The sequence below is a fragment of the Narcine bancroftii genome, chromosome 5 (assembly GCF_036971445.1).
Source record: "Narcine bancroftii isolate sNarBan1 chromosome 5, sNarBan1.hap1, whole genome shotgun sequence".
Classification (NCBI taxonomy): Eukaryota; Metazoa; Chordata; class Chondrichthyes; order Torpediniformes; family Narcinidae; genus Narcine; species Narcine bancroftii.
Genome location: NC_091473.1, coordinates 143,898,614 through 143,918,609, shown reverse-complemented (window position 1 = coordinate 143,918,609; position 19,996 = coordinate 143,898,614). Strand labels below are relative to the sequence as shown.

General features: G+C 45.5%; 1 protein-coding gene across 1 annotated transcript in view; it reads right to left on the bottom strand.

The window, feature by feature from the left end:
* The window catches only part of miga1 (mitoguardin 1), a 149,317-nt gene that overhangs the window by 118,035 nt on the left and 11,286 nt on the right, over positions 1 to 19,996 (bottom strand). The window contains exons 7-10 of the mRNA XM_069942388.1: positions 12,728 to 12,858; positions 11,114 to 11,243; positions 5,060 to 5,196; positions 1,151 to 1,274 (exon numbers count right to left, since the gene is read on the bottom strand). Coding sequence (XP_069798489.1) covers positions 1,151 to 1,274; positions 5,060 to 5,196; positions 11,114 to 11,243; positions 12,728 to 12,858 — 522 coding nt within the window. The remainder of the gene's footprint in view (positions 1 to 1,150; positions 1,275 to 5,059; positions 5,197 to 11,113; positions 11,244 to 12,727; positions 12,859 to 19,996) is intronic.

The window sequence follows — 19,996 nt, the reverse complement described above, 5'->3', positions numbered from 1 at the left end:
GGCATAGGGATTACGTAAAGTGGTATGTGAGTGGAAAGAAAAAGGTTGAGAACCACTGATTTAGCTTCTAGTGTGGTAAGTTGAGGGAGGAATATTGATCTGGGGAACTGAGGATCCTCATGTCTTCAACATTGGCCTGTGCAGTCTTTCATGTCTAAACCAGCATCTCGATCAAAAGAAGACACTTCCAACAACACAGGATTCCCTCAGATTGGCAGGGAAGCTGATGGCATCCATGGGTGTGACAGCAATGGAAGCATGGGCTCCCATGACCTATGGCCTTATAGGAAGGATCCAAGAAGATTCAAGATTCCTTTATCTTCATGTCATATTACATGAAATTGCCTTCTGCCTGATAAGAGTCACCATTACTGTTGCCCGGCGTCCCTTACACTACGAGAGATGGAGAAGCCAAAGAGAGTCCCTTCAGAGTCACTGAGTGTCCGTGGATTCGCCTCCAGCGCTTTCACAGTCTCTGCACCCGCAGAGATTCCTGTTCAATATATCAGCCACTCGAGCTCCAGATCCAAATCTCTGCCTCAATCAGGAAGCCTTCAGCTGCCCCACTTGCCCTCTTGAATCCCTGCCCCGATACCTGGTTCCTACAAGCCAGCCTCCAGGTCGCTCAACCGCCAGTCACCTGCAGCCTGCATGGGTCCCTCTGCCACTGTGTGATAGCTGATCAGATCTCAAAGTCACAGTCCAAAAGAGATACAGAACAGAGACACACCTCCAAGCCCTTGCTGACCGTCAAACCCCCCCCCCCATCAGCACCAATCCAACAGTTTCATTCCACTGACACACTAGGGGCAATTTACGGTGGTCAATGACCTACCAACCCATAACAATCTTGACTTTACCTCAACCTCCACAGATTTCTGCTGAAAGAATTCTAACGATTCACCACCCTCACCTCTACTTTACTTTTGTTTAGTCATGTTTTGGGATCTCCGAGAGATTAAAGACCCATTGCAGATAAGCAAGCTCAATGCCAATGGATGAGCATGACCCAACAAGCATGTTAGGATGCAGGCTGCAAATTTCCTGATGTAATTAAACTAAGGAAGTTGAGGGGGGAGGATGGTGGTGCCGGAGATGCCCAACATTAAGTATAGGTTTCATAACAGGTAGTGATGGAGATCAGACTCACCAAAGTTGTTGGGAAGAGACGCTGGGTCAGATGCTCCCAGAGTGGCCTGGAACTCCTCCTGCAATCGGTAAGCTCTCTGAAGCAACGATTCCAACTTGTGTATGAATTCCATGCTAATGATATCCTGTGAGAAGCAAGACCTCTGCTTCACCCATCAGATCGCAAGACCTTCTCGAGTGTGCCCACTGAACCAATGGCGGAATGTTTTGGGCCTAAAAGACCTGAATGCACGAACTCCATTTAGGTGGTGGCCTGAACAAGAGCAGGATGCAGGCGGGTGAGATGTCACACCAGGGCCTGACTGCTCTCCCGGGAGGACACGAGGTCAGCTTCAGCAGTGCCCTAGCCGGCATGAGAACCAATGCTCAAGCACAGAGGCCCACAGAGAGGCACTCCTCAAGCAGTGGAGTTCTAATTTTGTTTTAATTTTAATTTAACGATAAGAAACCCATGCCACCCAATTAACCTACCAACCGTGTACGCTTTGGAGGGTGGGAGGAAACCAGAGCGCCCAGAGGAAACCCACACAGGTCACGGGGAGAGCATAGACTCCCTACAGACAGCACCGGATTCGTACTCGAGTCGCTGGTGCGACAGTAGGGTTGTGCTAACCGCTACACTAACCGTGCTGATTTGTGCAGGGAAAATATTTCTTCTTTATCACAGATGAAATAACAGGACACCCTACTGGTCAGAAGTAAGACATGAGAATTTGCAGACACCATGGTTGAAGTAAAAGCTCAATGCTGGAGAAACTCTGCAGGTCAAACAGTGTCCTTTATATATCAAAGACAACCAACATTTCAGGCTATCTACCCCAAAATGTTGGATATGTACTTTTCTTTTTTCTACACAAAAAGGACACTGCTTGACTTGCTGAGCTTCTCCAGCTTTGTATTTTTACACCCTTCTGGTCAATTCCAGCCAGTTGATGAAGCCATCTCCACATTAATGGGATATTAGAGGAGCAATTATAGAAGACACTGTTATAGCACATCGGCTAATGCAGTACTATTACAGCGCCAGCCACCCAGGTTCGAATCTGGTGCTGTCTATGAGGAGTTTGTACGTTCTCCCCATGACCTGGAACCTACGGGGTGGATAGATTAATTGGTTTCAATGGCCGGAATCATCGTCTACTGTGCTGTAAATATTTTTTTAATTTAAAAGTATTTAGTGATATTTGCAAGAAACAAAGCTCGTGATAGGAGGTGATATCAACTTTCCTCATATTGACTGGGGCACCTGTTCTGTAAAAGGGATGGATGGGTTAAAGTTTGTCAAAGGTGTTCAGGAAAGTTACGTAAATGAATATATAGAGGTCCCAGCTGGAGAGCATTCAATAGTGGATCTCCTATCAGAGAATGAGACGGGACAGGTGATAGAAGGGTGCTTAATGGAACACTTTGAATCTGGTCAAGAGAATTATGATAACCCAATGGTTCTCAGTCTTTTTCTTTCCACTTGCAACCCACTTTAAGTAGTCCCTATGCCATCGGTGCTCTGTGATTGGTAAGGGATTGCTTAAGGTGGGATGACAAGCGAAGTCAAAGCCAATGTAAAAGCCAAAGAGAGGGTGCACAAGGAAGCAAAAACGAGTGGGAAGATGGAAGATGGGGAAATTTCTAAAAAACCCATGAGGGAAAAGATGGAAGTAATGAATGGCCAGCAAATGATATCAAAAAGAGGATACAAAAAGGTTCTTTAAGTTTATAAAGAGTAAAGAAGATGAGAGTCGACATGGAACCACTAGAAAATTATAAGGAGATGGTAGAGGAACTAAATGAATATTTTGCATCAATCCTCATTGTGGAAGACACCAGCAGTGTGCCAGATGGCGAAGGGTATCAGGGAAGGAAACTGAGCACAGTTACTACTACAAAGGAGAATGTGCTCAGAAAGCTGAATGGTCTAAGGGTGGATAAATCTCCCGGACCAGATGGATTGCCCCCCCCCCCCCACCCCGTCAGGTTCTAAAAGAAGTAGCAGTAGATATTGTGGAGGCATTGGTAACGATCTTTCAGGAATCCAGAGATTCTGGCATGATCCCTCAGGACTGGAAAAATCACATGTCACCCCACTATTCAAGAAGGGAGGGAGGCAGCAGAAAGGAAATTATGGACCTGTCAGCCTGACACCAGTCGCTGGGAAGGTGGTCGAGTCGATTTGTCAATGATGAGGTCACCAAGTGCTCAGAGGCACATGACAAGAAAGGCCAAAGCCGGCATGGCTTCCTTCAGGGAAACTCTTGCTTGACAAGCCTGTTGGAATTCTTTGAAGAAGGGACAAGCAGGCTGCACGTGTAGTGGATGTTGTGTATTTGAATTTTCAGAAAGCCTTTGAGAAGATGCTGAGGATACATGGTACAACAGGAAACATGGGTAGAGCATTGGCCAATTGGCAAGAGGCAGAGACTTGGAATGCAGGGAACATATTCTGGATGGCTGCCAGATGCTTGTGATGTTCCACAGAGGTCAGGGTTGAGGCATCTTTTTATGTTGCATATTAATGATTTGGATTATGGAATGAATGAACTTTTGGCCAAATTTGCGGAGGATATGAAGGTAGGTGGAAGAGCAGGTCGTGATGAGGAAACAGGGAGGCTGCAGAAAGATTTGGAGAATGGGCAGGGAAGTGGCAAAATGAAATACAATGTTGGAAAGTGCACAGTCATGCAGTTTGGCAGAAAAATAAACGGGCAGACTATTTTTAAAAATAGGGAGAAAATTGAAAATACCCATTTTCAAAAGGACACGATGGCCTAAAAGTGAACTTGCAGGGTGAGTCAGTGGTGAAGAAAGCAAATGCAATGCTGCCGTTCATTTCAAGAGGAATAGAAGTGCAGGGATTTGATGTTGAGGCTTTATATGGTGAGACCTCACATTGTGAGCAGTTTTGGGCTCCTTGTTTAAGGATGTGCTGACATTGGAGAGGGTTCAGAGGAGGTTCACAAGGATGATTCCAGTAATAATAGGGTTTATCAAATGAGTAACGTTTGATAGCTTTTGGTCTATATTTAGGAGAATAAGGGGGTATCTCATTGAAACATTTTAAATATTGAAAGGCGTGGACAGAGTAGATATAGGTTGTTTGCCATGAGGGAGACTAGAGGGCACAACTTCAAGGTTGAAGGGCATTCACCAAGAACAGAGATGGAATTTCTTCACCAAAGGAGTGGTAAATCTCTAGAATCTGTTCTTGATGTCAAGTCATTGGGTGTATTTGAGGCAGAGGTTCTTAATTAGCCAGGGCATTGAAGGTTATGGGGAGAAGGCCGGACAGTGGAGATGAGTGGGAAAATGGATTAGCTCATGATTAAATGGCGGGGAAGAGTCAATGGGCCGAATAGCCTATTTCTGCTCCTGTCTCTTGGTCACTTTGATTGTAAATGATTTCCCCCTCAAAACGCACAGGGGTTGTCGGTTAATTGGGGTATTTGGGTAGCATGGGCATGTGGGCCAGAAGGGCCAGTTACCATGCAGTATATCTATATTAAATTCATTCTTCAGGTGAGGTCACATCATGGGAGCCACTTCACTTCAAAAAATTTTTTTAAATTTAGAAACAGAGCACGGTAACAGGCCTATAAGCCCGTGCCGTCCAATTACACCCAAATGACCTACAACCCCCTGTACATTTTGAAGGGTGGGAATAAACCGGAATACCCAGAGAAAAACAATGCAGACACGGGGAGAACGTACAAACTCCTTACAGACAGCACGGGAATCGAACCACGGTCCTGATCGCTGGTGCTGTAACAGCGTGGTGCTAACCATGCTTTACCCCTGGTTGTAAGGATCTCTGCAACATAGCGCGATGGTGACAGACACCATCTCCACGCAGCCTGGCTCCCTTGGTCTTGGTCTGTAGTTAGTGTTGTGTGTGGCTTCCTGCATAACTATGTCTCACCTCCACCATCTCTTCTGCAATTGCATCACCTGCCCCCAGTTTGACGGCAGCGCAGTTCTCCTCGTCCTCTGCCTGGCTATTGCGGAAGCTGAGGGCCTGCTCCCATCGCTGGAGTGCCTCTTCAAACAATTCCATACCTGCAGGGGGACAGGTGGGAGGAGTTAGAGAGAGGCAGTGACCACAGGAACACAAAGTGAAGAATGAAATAAAGACACTGAGATTAACTGAAGTGACAAAATAACCACAAACTTACAATTGTGCAGCACCTGTCGCCCTCAGTGCAACGTTAAACCAAGGATCTTCACTTTTAGGTGGGCATAAAAGATCTCATGTTAAACATGAGAAATCACACTTTATCAAGCTCCTGACCTGAAACACTGCCTGACCAGTTCTCTCCATGGAATCTCTGGCCTGCTGAGTTCCTCCAGCATTTTTTTGTTGATTTGAGTAGGTCTGTGTCAAAGTTAACCACTCTGCTCTACCCTGCTCCTCCGACACACAAGAACATAAGAAACAGGAGCAGGAGTCGGCCATTCAGCCCATCATGCCTGCTTCGCCATTCAATGACTTCATGGCTGATCTGATGATAGACTCATGTCCACCTACCTGCCTTTTCACCATAATCCCCTTAATTCCCTTACTATGTCAAAATCTATGCAACCTTGTCTTAAATATTACTGAGAAAGGATTCGATTTGGGCCCCCAAGTAAGTGAAGGTCATCGAGGGAGAGAGCCCAGGACACCGGGATTTACCGCTGAACCCTCTGGTGGTGCCGTGGGTCTATCAGCGAATCACTGAGGAAGGAGGGAGCCCACTTGATAACCCAGAAGATCCCACCACTCACTTGGCTACCCCGCAGAGTCAAGGAGTGCGATATGGGATATTGACATCTAGTCCCAACATAACATACATACTGGGGTCGCCCCCGCTGCTTCAATGGGCAGCGAATTCCCCAGCTTCACTGCCCTCTGGCAAAAGCAGTTCCTCCTCATCTACTGCCCTGAATTTTAGGCTATGTCCCTTAATTCTGGTTTCCCCTACAACTTTCCTACCTCCATCTTAATTATGCCTTTCATAATTTTATATGTTTCTATAAGATCCCCTTTACACTTTTTTTAATCTTTTATTTAAAATTTTTAAATCATAAAATAAAATTAATTACAATATCTTGATATAAACAGAATGTGATTAATATATATAAAATTCCCCCCAACCAATACCCTCCCTCCTCCCTTACCCACCTACAAAAGAAAGAAAAGGAGATTATTAACAAATAGTCATATTCAAACTTTTTAGCTGCTGAGGTGGTGGTAACCACCGAAGTGGACCGAGAGATCAAATTTTAAACACCAATAATTTTCAAGTATTGGCTCCAAACTTTAACCATATAACCAGTTACAGCACAGAACAGGCCAGTTCGGCCCTACTAGTCCATGCCGTAGCAAATCCCCACCCTCCTAGTCCCACTGACCAGCACCCGGTCCATACCCCTCTAGTCCCCTCCTATCCATGTAACGATCCAGTCTTTCCTTAAATGTAACCAATGATCCCACCTCGACCACGTCTGCCGGAAGTTCATTCCACATCCCCACCACCCTCTGCGTAAAGAAATTTCCCCTCATGTTCCCCTTATAATTTTCCCCCTTCAATCTTAAACCATGCCCTCTAGTTTGAATCTCCCCCTTTCTTAATTGAAAAAGCCTATCCACATTTACTCTGTCTGTCCCTTTTAAAATCTTAAGCACCTCTATCAAGTCCCCTCTCAATCTTCTACGCTCCAGAGAAAAAAGCCCCAGTCTGCACAACCTTTCTCTGTAACTCAGACCCTGAAATCCTGTCAACATTCTCGTGAACCTTCTCTGCACTCTCTCTATTTTGTTTATATTTTTCCTATAATTTGGTGACCAAAACTGTACACAGTACTCCAAATTTGGCCTCACCAATGCCTTGTACAATTTCATCATAACCTCCCTACTCTTGAATTCAATACTCCGATTTATGAAGGCCAACATTCCAAACGCCTTCTTCACCACACCATCTACCTGAGTATCAGCCTTGAGGGTACTATTTACCATAACTCCTAAATCCCTTTGTTGCTCTGCACTCCTCAATTGTCTACCATTCAATGTATATGACCTATTTAAATTTGCCTTTCCAAAATGTAGCACCTCACATTTATCTGTATTAAATTCCATCAGCCATTTCTCAGCCCACACCTCCAGCCTTCCTAAATCACCTTTTAATCTACGGTAATCTACCTCAGTGTCCACAACACCACCAATCTTTGTGTCATCCGCAAACTTGCTTATCCAATTCTCTACACCTACATCCAGATCGTTAATATATATAACAAATAATAGTGGACCCAGGACCGAACCCTGAGGAACTCCACTAGTCACCGGCCTCCAATTGGACAAACAATTTTCCACCACTACTCTCTGACACCTTCCATCCAACCATTGCTGAATCCATTTCACTACCTCCTTATTTATATCTAATGCCTTCACCTTTTTTCCTAACCTCCTGTGGGGAACTTTGTCAAAAGCCTTACTAAAGTCCAAATAGACAACATCCACAGCTTTCCCTTCATCAACCTTTTTTGTAACCCCCTCGAAGAACTCAATCAGGTTTGTCAAGCATGATCTACCCCTGACAAAACCATGCTGATTACTCCCTATCAATCCCTGTACCTCCAAATATTTGTAAATACCATCCCTCAGAACACTTTCCATCAACTTACCCACCACAGACGTCAGACTCACGGGCCTATAATTCCCAGGTTTACATTTAGACCCTTTCTTAAACAGCGGAACCACATGCGCCACCCTCCAATCCTTTGGCACCACCCCCGTGGCCAGTGACATCCTAAATATCTCTGTTAATGGCCCCACTATCTGTCCACTAGCCTCCCTGAGTGTCCTTGGGAATATTTTGTCCGGTCCCGGAGATTTATCCTCCTTTATCTTTTTTAACACACCCATCACTACCTCCTCGGTTATCCTTATATGCTTCATGACCTCCCCACTATTTTTCTTTACTTCAACTGGTTCAACATTTTTTTCCCTAGTGAATACCGAGGCAAAGAAATCATTCAAAATTTCCCCCATTTCCTCAGACTTTTCACTCAGCCTACCCTCGCTATCTACAAGGGGTCCAATTTTATCTCGCACTAATCTTTTACTTTTAATGTACTTATAGAAACCCTTTGGATTTATTTTTACTCTGTCAGCCAAAGCCTCTTCATGCCTTTTTTTGGCCTTTCTAATTTCTTTCTTAAGATTCCTTCTACACTCCTTGTAGTCCTCCTTCAACTTCTCAGCTCCTTGCTCTTTATACCTCTTGTACACCTCCCTTTTTCTCCTAACCAAATTTCCAATATTCCTCGAAAACCAAGCCTCCCTATGACTTCCAGCCTTTCCTTTGATCCACACTGGGACATAACTACTCTGTACCCTCAAAATTTCTTTTTTGAATATCCTCCATTTTTCATTAACATCCTTACCTGAAAATATCCTGTCCCACTCAATACTCCCCAAATCCCTTCTTATTCCTTCGAAATTTGCTCTTTTCCAATCCAGAACCTCAACTTTATAGGCCTCTCCTTGCTCTTCCTTAAAACTACCCTAAAACTAACAGAATTATGATCACTAGACCCAATTGGATCTCCAACATTAATGTCCGCTACCTGACCTAACTCGTTCCCTAACAGGAGATCCAGTATTACACCGTCCCGAGTCGGTTCTTCTACTAACTGATTTAGAAAACAATCCTGAACACATTTAACGAACTCCAGCCCATCCAGCCCTCTAACCGTATGGGTATCCATAGTAAAGAAAAAATATTTATCTCTCAAATTATACATTATCTTTTCTAAAGGAATACAAGCTTTCATTTCAATATGGCATCTTTTCATATTTCAAACCAAATCAGATTTTTATGTAATAGCTAAACATTTTTTAGAAAGAGCCAAAGCCAAACATAAAAATTCAATTTGATATATAGTCAATCTCAATCCTAAAGCAATTGACTTAATATTTCCTAATAAAAATAACAGTGGATCAAAAGGTAAATTCACTTTTAATACCTGTTCTAAAAACAATGTAATTTGTATCCAAAAACTTTTAACCTTTAGGCAAGTCCAAGTTGAATGAAAAAAGTTCCTATTTCTTGACCACACCTAAAATACAAATCTGAAGAACTAAGTTGAAATTTTTTCAATTTCTGTGGGGTTAAATATAATTGATGTAAAAAATTATACTGTACCAACCTATAAGGTACATTTATAACCTTGGTCATATTATCTTAACACAAATTTCACCAAACATTTTCATCTATCTCTCTATTCAAATCCTGTTCCCATTTCATTCTTGATTTAAGAACATTTAATGTTGGCATTTTATTTTGTAATAATTTATACATCTCAGAAATAAATTTACTAGAATCATCTTTAGTAAGTAATACAGGTACATGATCCTTTATCCAGACATCTAAAATCTGGAAAACTCCAAAATTGGCGGTTGGGGGAGGTGGCCGAGGGACCGGCAGTCGGGGGAGGTGGCCGGGGGAGACTGCCGCGTGTACCTGTAATTCCAAGGGAGGCAACCGAGGGAGGCCGGACGGCCGGGGGTCAGGGGAGACGGCTGAGGGACCGGCGGTCGGGGGGAGACGGCCGAGGGACTGCCGTCAGGGGAGACAGCCGAGGGACCGGCAGTCCGGGGAGGCGGCCGAGCAGCTGGAAGGGGGTGGGGGTGGATACTGCAGCACAATTCGGGTGGGCTTTCTGAAATCCGGAAAAATACGAAATTCAGAACACACCGTCCCCAAGGGTTCAGAATAAAGGATCGTGTACCTGTAATTCCAAAGAAAATTGTCTAGGTAATTTTAAACTCTGACCTAATTGTCCCAACAAAATTTTTTTAACAAAAAAAAAGTATTTGAAGGGATTTGAAACTTCTCTCTCATGCGATTAAAAGACAAAAATCTTCCTGCTTCAAAACAATCTTCAACTTTTTAAATCCCCATTTGATTCCAAATTTTCAAAAAGTGGTTACCCCTTGACACTTTCTATAATCAATGACATTTATCTTTTAAATCCCTTGTCAGTCGGAGACTGACTTTTTTTTGTTGTAACTTTATATTCTGCACTTTTTAATGAGAATGAGTTTATTGTCATAGACATTGTACAATGTGCACATGGATCGGAATTCTTAATTTCTTACCTAAAGAGTAGAAGAACTCTTGTTCTCCTACTTTATTCGGCTGAATGTTAAGAGTAAACTTCTTAGACTGCTTGCAGAAGAACATTTCTCACTGTACTATATACAATGTGAAAAATAAACTGGGAAATTGTTCTACTTCCATTCTCATGATCTCCACCGATACAACAGTACAGACCTAGCGGACTGCTGGACTGGGGACCATGCCCTTCTAAACATACTACTGGCTTTCAGAACAGGATCCAAAAGATCTCATGGCAACTTGTGAGGCTGTCTTAAACAAGTTCTCTCTTCCTGATCAATCCCTCAGTCAAAATGTCCGAGGCAGATCACATGGTTGTCAGGGCGTCGCAGCTGGAGTGCCGGGGTTCAATCCCGACTTCCTGAGCTGCCTGGGTCACACGTTTTCCCTGCGTCTGCAAGTTTCCCTCCACATCCTGACCCTCACGCAGGTTGGGTGGGCTAAATTGCCCACCATAACTTACCCCTGGTGCACAATGCTGAGAATGTTGACGGGCATGTGGGGTGACAGGGAAAAATCAGTGAGGGAATTGGATTGCTCTGTGAGCTGCCTTCGACTCAACGGAATGAGGAGGCCTTCTGCTGTGCTGTCAGGAAACAGGGAAATGAGAGCCACTTCTTCACTCCAACATTGCTTCAATGGCTGCGCTAAAAGTTGCGACAGAAATGCAATCTCTACCTATGTATGCGCTTTAATAAAAAAATTGGAAAGAGAGTTATCAGCAAAAAATATACGAAATGCAATCTCTTAATTTCCATCACTTTGTCCTTCTTTCACCTTTTTGGACAGTTACAAGTCTCCATTCTAATACGTACCCATCAGGTACAGGTTTTCAGGAGTTGTCACTGGCACGTTAACCAGATTGATTTCATTGTCTTCAGCAACCTTGTCCCACAGGTTAGATCCAGCACACAGACAGCTCTGGGATGAGTTCACACTTTGGGCCTGGGAGCAAGGACAAAGCTCATGATTGCTCTGCAAACAATGCAGCACATCACACGCAATGCACAAAACTGCTAGGCTCCCCTCTCTCAAACTCGAGGAAAAGCGATCACAGACCAATGGATAACTGAGTCCGCGCCAATCGTCAAGCACCCATCTTTACACTGAAACTTACCGAATTCCATTTCAATTCACCAACCCCACCCCCGCCCCGCCACGAATCCACAAATGCCCTCAACCCCACCCCAACCATTACTACCTGCACAGCAAGGAAAATTTAGTGCCCGTGGCAATGCACAAATCTGCTGCGACGAACCAGTCCCACTTGTTCCGCCTGGTCGGCGGGGCAGTCGCAGCAGAGATGGCGATGCGTCCCCATCTCTTCCGCTCCACAACGGAAGTTGGCGTGCGCGCTTGCATCACAACACGACGCAAGCAGCAAGGCATACGCGCGGTCCGACTGCACAGCTGAAAAGCAAGCGCGCCAAGTTTAAATAAGCACTCCCACTGTGACTTCAGAGCTCACAATCTGTCTCTCCAGTCCGTGGACTTGCTCGTGTCCAGCACACTACACCCCATTATCCCACCACATGCATCTGGGACGCGAGAAGAAAGCAGGTGGAAACCCATGTGGTGATGGGAAGAACGTAGAAACTCAACACAAGCAGCAACGGTCAGAAATGAACCCAGACCTCTCGCGTTCTACTCACTCCACCACTTGTCTTCCTACACACTGGTCTTAATTTCTGCAAATTGGACGCCACAACCATCTTGAAATTAACAATATTTAACCTTGGAAAAGAAATAACTTACTGACTGATTTTTTTGAAGGGATATCCCCGGCAGCTTGATGGAATTTGAAGTCACAGCTCCAGCCCATCGTTGATCCGTCCACAATTACACCACCTGTGTTCATCTATTTCTTTGGTTCAACTGAAGTGATCCCTTTTATCTGCTTAACACGAGAAACTCAGCAGGTCACGCAGCATTCTTCATGAAGCAAAGATTTCGGGACTGAGCCCTTCATCAAGGTACAAGCAAAAAACTGGCAGGCGCCTGAATAAAACATAGGGAGAGGGGCAGGGGAAAGAGCACAGGCCCACAGGCGAGAGGTCTGCTCTCCCACCCATAACCCCTTGGCTGTGCTCTCCTCCCATCCCCCCGTTTTATCCAGTCACCCGGCTGCTTTTTGCTCATCCCTTGAAGGTCTCAGGCCCGAAACTTTGGTTTGTATCTTTGCTACATAAACAACTCTGCTTTCTTTGTGTAGCAAAGATACAGACTTGCTGAGTTTCTCCAGCGCTGTCATGAATTAAACTACATTCAGAGCATCGGCATAATTTCTTGTTTCACCCTATATCTGCTTTGCGGTTTTTAAAATCAAAATTGAGCATGTATTTGTGGTACACTACTTATTTTTGGACCAAGTCATCCCAGTAATTTTAAAACCAATCTCAGTCAGCTCTCAGACTTGGCTCGTCCCTCACCGAGGCCAGGCTCTGCACTGAGCCCGAGTATCTGCTGAGCAGTCCCGCAGAGGCATAGGTGTTGTATGAGTGCGACCCTTTCGACTGCAAGGAGAGGCTCAGGTTCTGTCGACTGCTGGCACAGCTCGAACCTGCGAAGACAACATCGCAACTGGTTACATTACGCTCCCCGGCGGTAATTTCAGGGACGCATAAATGAATGGGTTAAGTTTAACATAAAATTTATTAATAAACTAACAATAATAGAATTAACCCAATAAACTTAACACCCGAACAAAAGCCTTAATGGCAACTCTATACAAACAACAGATTATTACGCACTGTATGTGTAAAAAAAAAACCCAGACCATTACAGTCCAAGCTCAAATGCCGCCAAAAATCATTAAAAATTCCCAAAACAAAACCCCAAAGTCAGTCAACCAGGCGGAACAAGTGGGACTGGTTCGTTGCAGCAGATTTGTGCATTGCTGCGGGCACTAAATTTTCCTTGCTGTGCAGGTAGTAATGGTTGGGGTGGGGTTGAGGACATTCGTGGATTCGTGGCAGGGGGGAGGGGGGGGTTGGTGAATTGAAAGGGAATTCGGGAAGCATCAGTGTAAAAGAAAGAACAGCTCACAGATCTGGTCTCCAGGCTTGTGATTATTTGTTTCCTTGCCCACTGGTCTTTTAGTTTGAAGCTGTATCCTGATGACCGTGGTCTATATAGACTTTGGGGAATACGAGACCACAACCGCCTTTAGTTCCTTTACCTAGGAATTTTCACACCTAGTCACCACACGAGGTTCATTCCTCCGAAACCCTCCTTAGGGTTACCGAGTGACCTTCTGTCACGCATGTCCTCTCCTTTGGGCACCCTAGCTTGGGTGGTCCCGTGACTTCTGTCACACGAAGTCCTCCTCTTGAAAGGGGATGGGAGAGGCACTGGTCAGTCCCACACACACTCTGGGTATCAGAGTTCTCCAAACTGCTGTCAGGACAACAGTGCTGGCACCCATGGACAAAGTAACTCAGTCTTCCTTTTCCCACTGAAATTACTGGGTGAACATATAGCTCCAGTTGGCAGTGCTAGTACCCCTGAACAAAGCAACTCAGCGTGTGGCTTGCTGAAGCTGCCAGGTGAATGTGCACAGTCAGACCAACTGTCCGACTGCCTACAGTCCAATCTACTGACTAACCTCTCCAAAACCAGTGCGCTGGGCTTTTCAAACTGCCCAGCACTGCCTCCAGCTCTCACCATTGGTAGAGCCGCAGGCTCGCTCTCCTGAGAGCCCACGGACTTCCAGCACATGTTTCCTGTGCTTTGACAGCTGTCAAAGTTCTTTAGTGGTAGCCCAGCGCTACTGCAGCACCTAGCATCTGTCAAATCCCCGCAGTAGGTTCAGTCCCACCCTCAGTCAAAAATAAAATTGTCGAAGGTCCATCTTTCACATCACCGAACGCCAGCTTTTCCAGTTCCCTTCCCAGACTGAGCTAATCTGTTGCCGTTTACTCGGTGACTCCCACAGGTTTCTTTGGCTTGGCTTCGCAGACCAAGATTTATGGAGGGGTAATGTCCACGTCAGCTGCAGGCTCGTTTGTGGCTGACAAGTCCGATGCGGGACAGGCAGACACGGTTGCAGTGGTTGCAGGGGAAAATTGGTTGGTTGGGGTTGGGTGTTGGGTTTTTCCTCCTTTGTCTTTTGTCAGTGAGGTGGGATCTGTGGTCTTCTTCAAAGGAGGTTGCTGCCCGCCGAACTGTGAGGCGCCAACAAGCACGGTTTGAGGCGATATCATCCCACTGGCGGTGGTCAATGTGGCAGGCACCAAGAGATTTCTTTAGGCAGTCCTTGTACCTCTTCTTTGGTGCACCTCTGTCTCGGTGGCCAGTGGAGAGCTCGCCATATAACACGATCTTGGGAAGGCGATGGTCCTCCATTCTAGAGACGTAACCTACCCAGCGCAGTTGGATCTTCAGCAGCGTGGATTCGATGCTGTCGGCCTCTGCCATCTTGAGTACTTCGATGTTGGAGATGAAGTCGCTCCAATTAATGTTGAGGATGGAGTGGAGACAACACTGGTGGAAGCGTTCTAGGTTCAGCGTTCTAAACCCACAGGTTTAAGACACCTTAAACCACCAGTGAAGTACTTCAGTGTGTCGTCAATGTAATCCAGGTGTTGATAACTTGACTGGATCTCCTTCGAACATTGGTTCAATGAAATCGTGGTGAGTGGGCTGAGGAGGATAGCATTGGACTTCAGGGAAGTACAGAGAGGCTGGTGGGAAATTCAGAAAGAAATGTCAAGTGTCAGAATTTGGTCAGAAAATTAAGAAGCAGCAAACATAAATGAGAAGGGATCAAAAGAGATCTGGGGTATTTGAGCAGTTTATTGGAAAGAGCAAGGTGGGTTGAAAATCCAGTGACAAAACCAAATGGGATCCTGGGCTTTCTGTCCAGCCCTAGTTATTTTAATTTCGGTGGAACTGAAGCCAAAATTCGATCACCCATGATTACAGCTGATCCTTCCCTGCTATACTATTCCAGCAAAGCAGGATCAAATCCAGCACTGTCTGCAAGGAGTTTGAATGCTCTCCCCACAACCGCATGGGTTTCCTCCAGTGTCCACCCACATTTTGAAGACAGACAGGATTTGTAGGTTAATTGGTGAATTGGGGCAGCATGAGCCAGAAGGGCCTGATTAGTGCCGTATCCCTAAATTTTTTTTAATGTTTCTTTCCAACAGTTATCAGACCCTTATTGCACCAATCAGGGACTGCTCTGACACTTTAAAAGGACTGTCTGCACTTAGCAAAGTCATTTTATTTGCACTAGGTTTGCTGTGAATATTTACGATCTATCACACGTATTTATTGCCTTTCTTAATTCAATTCTTACTTGCTGCAACCAAACAGATACTGTTCTTAAAAATACTATAATAGTAACTTCTATTAAGTTTAAGAACATAAGAAATAGAAGCAGGAGTCGGCCATCCGTCCCGTAGAGCCTGCTTCGCCATTCAAGGAGATCGTGGTTGATCTGATGAGAGGCTCATCTCCACCGACCTGTCTTTTCACCATATCCCTCAATTCCCCGGCTATGCAGAAATCCATCCGCCAAGTACGACTGCAGTCAGCTCCATACAGGCTTTAAATGGCCTGTAAATGGAGCCGACGGTGGTTTTATTTTAAAATATCGCAACTGCAGGGTCCAAACACATGATGGTGGCGCCTATGATCGCCAACAGCCATGAGGGGTTGCTGACTCCGGGGAAGCAGAGGATCGGCGCAGGGCACCAGAAAATGGGGAGAACACTCCCTCCTCCCCCTCCCTCCCATTTGTGGGAGTAGCAGCCAAGGCAGGAGAATGTTCCTCTTGCAGAATGTGGGTTGACAGAGAAGCCAGCAGTATCCCTGACGACTACATCTGCGAGGTGCATCTCAGCTGCAGCTCCTGATAAGCCAAGTTAAGGAATTGGAGCTGGAGTTGGATGAACTCCAGATCATTCAGGAGGCAGAGGGGGTAATGGACAGGAGATACAGGGACACTATCACACCTAGGAGGCAGGAGGAGGGTAGATGGGTGACAGTTAGAAGAGGGAATGGAAACAGGCAGGCAGTACAGGGCACCTCTGGGACTCCTCTCCTCAATAACAAGTATACTAATCTGGATACTGTTGGGGGGGGTATCTTCCAGGGACAATTCATGGAGATCAAGTCTCTGACATGGAGTCTGGCCCTGTGGCTAAGAAGGGGAGGGAGGAGAAGAGACAAACTGTAGTGTTAGGGGATTCCAAAGTTAGGGGGACAGATAAGAGGTTCTGTGGAGGAGATCGAGTACCCTGGATGGCATGTTGCCTCCCTGGTGCCAGGGTCAGAGATATCTCAGATCACAGTATTCTCAGGAGGGAGGGTGAGCAGCAGATGTCATGGTTCATGTAGGGACCAATGATGTGGGTAGAAAGGGTAAGGAGGCCATACAAGGAAAGTTCAGGGAGTTAAGAGCTGGGTTTAGGGAGTTAGGTTGAAGGACAGGACCTCCTGGTTAGTGATCTCAGGATTGCTACCCATGCCACATGCCAGTGAGGTTAGAAATGCAGCTTAACATGTGGCTAAACACCTGGTGTAGGAGGGAAGGCTTCAGGTTCCTGGATCATTGAGCTCTCTTCCAGGGAAGGTGGGACCTGTTCCGACAGGACATTTTGTATCTGAACTGGAGGGGGACTCTAATCTCCTTGCAGGAAGGTTTGCTTGTGCTGCTCCGGTAGGTTAAATTAGATTTGCAGGGAGGAGGGTAACCAGAGTGCCAGAGCAGATAGGAGTAGAGGAGGAAAAAGATTATGTGAAAATTGCATGCAAAGTTAGACGTCGATGGGTTGTATGTAGTGGAAATGTTCTCAGGTACCTCTATTTCAATGCAAGGAGTATCGTAGGAAAGGCAGATGAGCTTAGAGCATAGATTGGCATGTGAAATTATGACATTGTGGCCATTTGTGAAACATGGTTGCAGGAGGGGAAAGACTGGCAGCTCAATGTTCCAGGCTTCTGTTGCTTTAGACAGGATAGAACTGGGGGTGGGGGGGGGAAAGAGATGAAAGGGGAAGAAGTGGAATTGCTCGTCAGGGAAAATATCACTGATGTGCTCAGATAGGACAGACCAGAGGGCTTGTCTACTGAGGCTATATGGGTGGAAAGATATGACCACACTCATGGGGTTGTATTATTGGCCGCCCAGAATTGGAGGGTCGCTCATGTTATTCAAAAAAAAGGCTCCACAAGTAACCCTGGACATTATAGGCTAGTGAGTCCGATGACAGTATTAAATTATTCGAAGGTGTTCTGAGGGATTGGATATACAATTATTTGGAAAGCCATAGGCTGATTAGGGATATTCAACATGGCTTTGTGCATGGTAGGTTGTGTTTAACCAATCTTATTCTGTAGAGTTTTTCGAGGAGATTATCAGAAAAGTTGATGAAGGAAAGGCTGTGGATGTTACTACATCGTCTATAGTAAGGCCTCTGACAAGGTCCCGCATGGGAGGTTAGTCAAGAAGGTTCAGACGTTAATATTCATGGTGAGGTAGTGAACTGGATTCAACAATGGCTGGATGGGAGAAGCCAGAGAGTGGTGTTAGATGATTGCTTCTCAGATTAGAGACCTATAACTAGTGGTGTGCCTTAGGGATCAGTGCTGGGACCATTGTTGTTTGTCATCTCTATCAATGATCTAGATGATAATGTGGTAAATTGGATCAGCAAATTTGTAGATGACACTAAGATTGGAGGTGTTGTGGACAGTGAAGGTTTTCAAAGCTTGCAGAGGGATCTGGGACCAACTGGAAAAATGGTCCAGAAAATGGCAGATGGGTTTTTATGCAGACAAGCGTGAGGTGTTGCATTTTGGAAGGACAAACCAAGAAAGGAAATACACAGTAAATGTTAGGGCACTGAGGAATGTGTCAGGACAGAGGGATCTGGGAATACAGATACATAATTCCCTTAAAGTGGCATCACATGTGGGCAGGGTTATAAAGAGAGGTTTTGGGACACTGGACTTCATAAATCAAAGTATAGGAGTTGGTAAAGTTGTATAAGACATTGGTGGTTTCAAATTTGGAGTATTGTGTGCATTTTTGGTCAACTAACAACAGAAAAGATGTAAATAAGATAGAAAGAGTGCAGAGAAGATTTACTAAGATGTTGCCCAGATTTCAGGAACTGAGTTACAGGGAAAGGTGAAAACAGGTTAGAATTTTATTCCCTGGAGTGTAGGAGAATGAGGGGAGATTTGATAGAGGTGTTTACAATTATGAGGCGGATAGATAGAGTAAATGTAAATAACCTTTTTCCACTGTGGATAGGTGAGATACAGTGCAAACCAGAGGACATGGGTTAAAAGTGAAAGGGGAAAGGTTTAGGGAGAACACAAGGAGGGAACTTCTTCACACAGAGAGTGGTGAGGATGTGGTATGAGCTTCCAGCTGAAATGGTAAATGCAGACTCGATTTTAACATTTAAGAGAAAGTTGAACAGTTAGACGGATGGGAGAGATAAGGAGGGCTATGGACTTGGAGCACGTCAGTAGGGTTAGGCAAAGAAAATGGTTTGACGTAGACTAGAAGGGCCAAAGAGGCCTGTTTCTGTATTGTAATGTCCTATGGTTTGCAAAGGAGAAGTAGAGGAGATGAACCATGAGACGGTGAGCATGGCAGCGGACCAGAGAGGGGTACTCTGAGGCTGAAGAACACACTGGCAGCGAGCTGCTGGCGGTTCAAGGCGAGGAACCCATGCATGCTGTAGGCTGCTGGCAACTGCAGTCAAAGGATTCACACTCGTCTCAAAACTGGCTGAAGGGGCACGAGGTATCGGAACTGGGATGTGAGAGGGTGCTGAGGGCGCTGAAAGGTTCCTGATCATGTCAGACGATTGGATCTGGAGCTCGGGCTGCTGATGGTTTGGACTGGACTCTGTGCAGCTGTGGGAGCTGGAGGTGAATCCATGGACACTCAGTGACTCTGGGGGGGGGGGGAGACTCTCTTTTGCTTCTCTTTCTCTGACTGTAAGAGGCGCTTCAGGCAATTTCTGCAAATGGCACATCTGCCTGCCTTAGAACAATTACAGCACAGAAAGAGACCGTTGCAGCCCCTCTAGTCTGTGCCAAACCACTTTTTCTTGTCTATTCCCACCGACCTGCACTCAGTCCATAGCCCGCCCTGCTTCTCCCCTCCATATACCTCTCCAAATTTCCCTTAAATGCTAAAATCAAGCCATCGTTCACCATTTCAGCTGGCAGCTCATTCCATACTCCCGCACTTTTTGAGTGAAGCTCCCCCTCATGTTTCCCCTAAACTTTTCCCCGTTCATCCTCATGTTTTCTTGTTTAAATATCACCACCCTGAATGGAAAAAAGCTGATCTACATTTACTCTGTCTGTCCCCCTCATAATTTTAACACCTCTATCAAATAACCCCTCATTCTTCTACACTCTAGGGAATGAAGCCCTCACCCGTTTCACCTTTCCCTGTAACTCAGTCCCTTACAGCAGATGAAAACAAATTTCATGTAATATTGCACTGTCTTTATTCTTCTTCTTCTTTGGCTTGGTTTCGCAGACGAAGATTTATGGAGGGGGTAAATGTCCACGTCAGCTGCAGGCTCGTTGGTGGCTGACAAGTCCGATGCGGGACAGGCAGACACGGTTGCAGCGGTTGCAGGGGAAAATTGGTTGGTTGGGGTTGGGTGTTGGGTTTTTCCTCCTTTGCCCTTTGTCAGTGAGGTGGGCTCTGCGGTCTT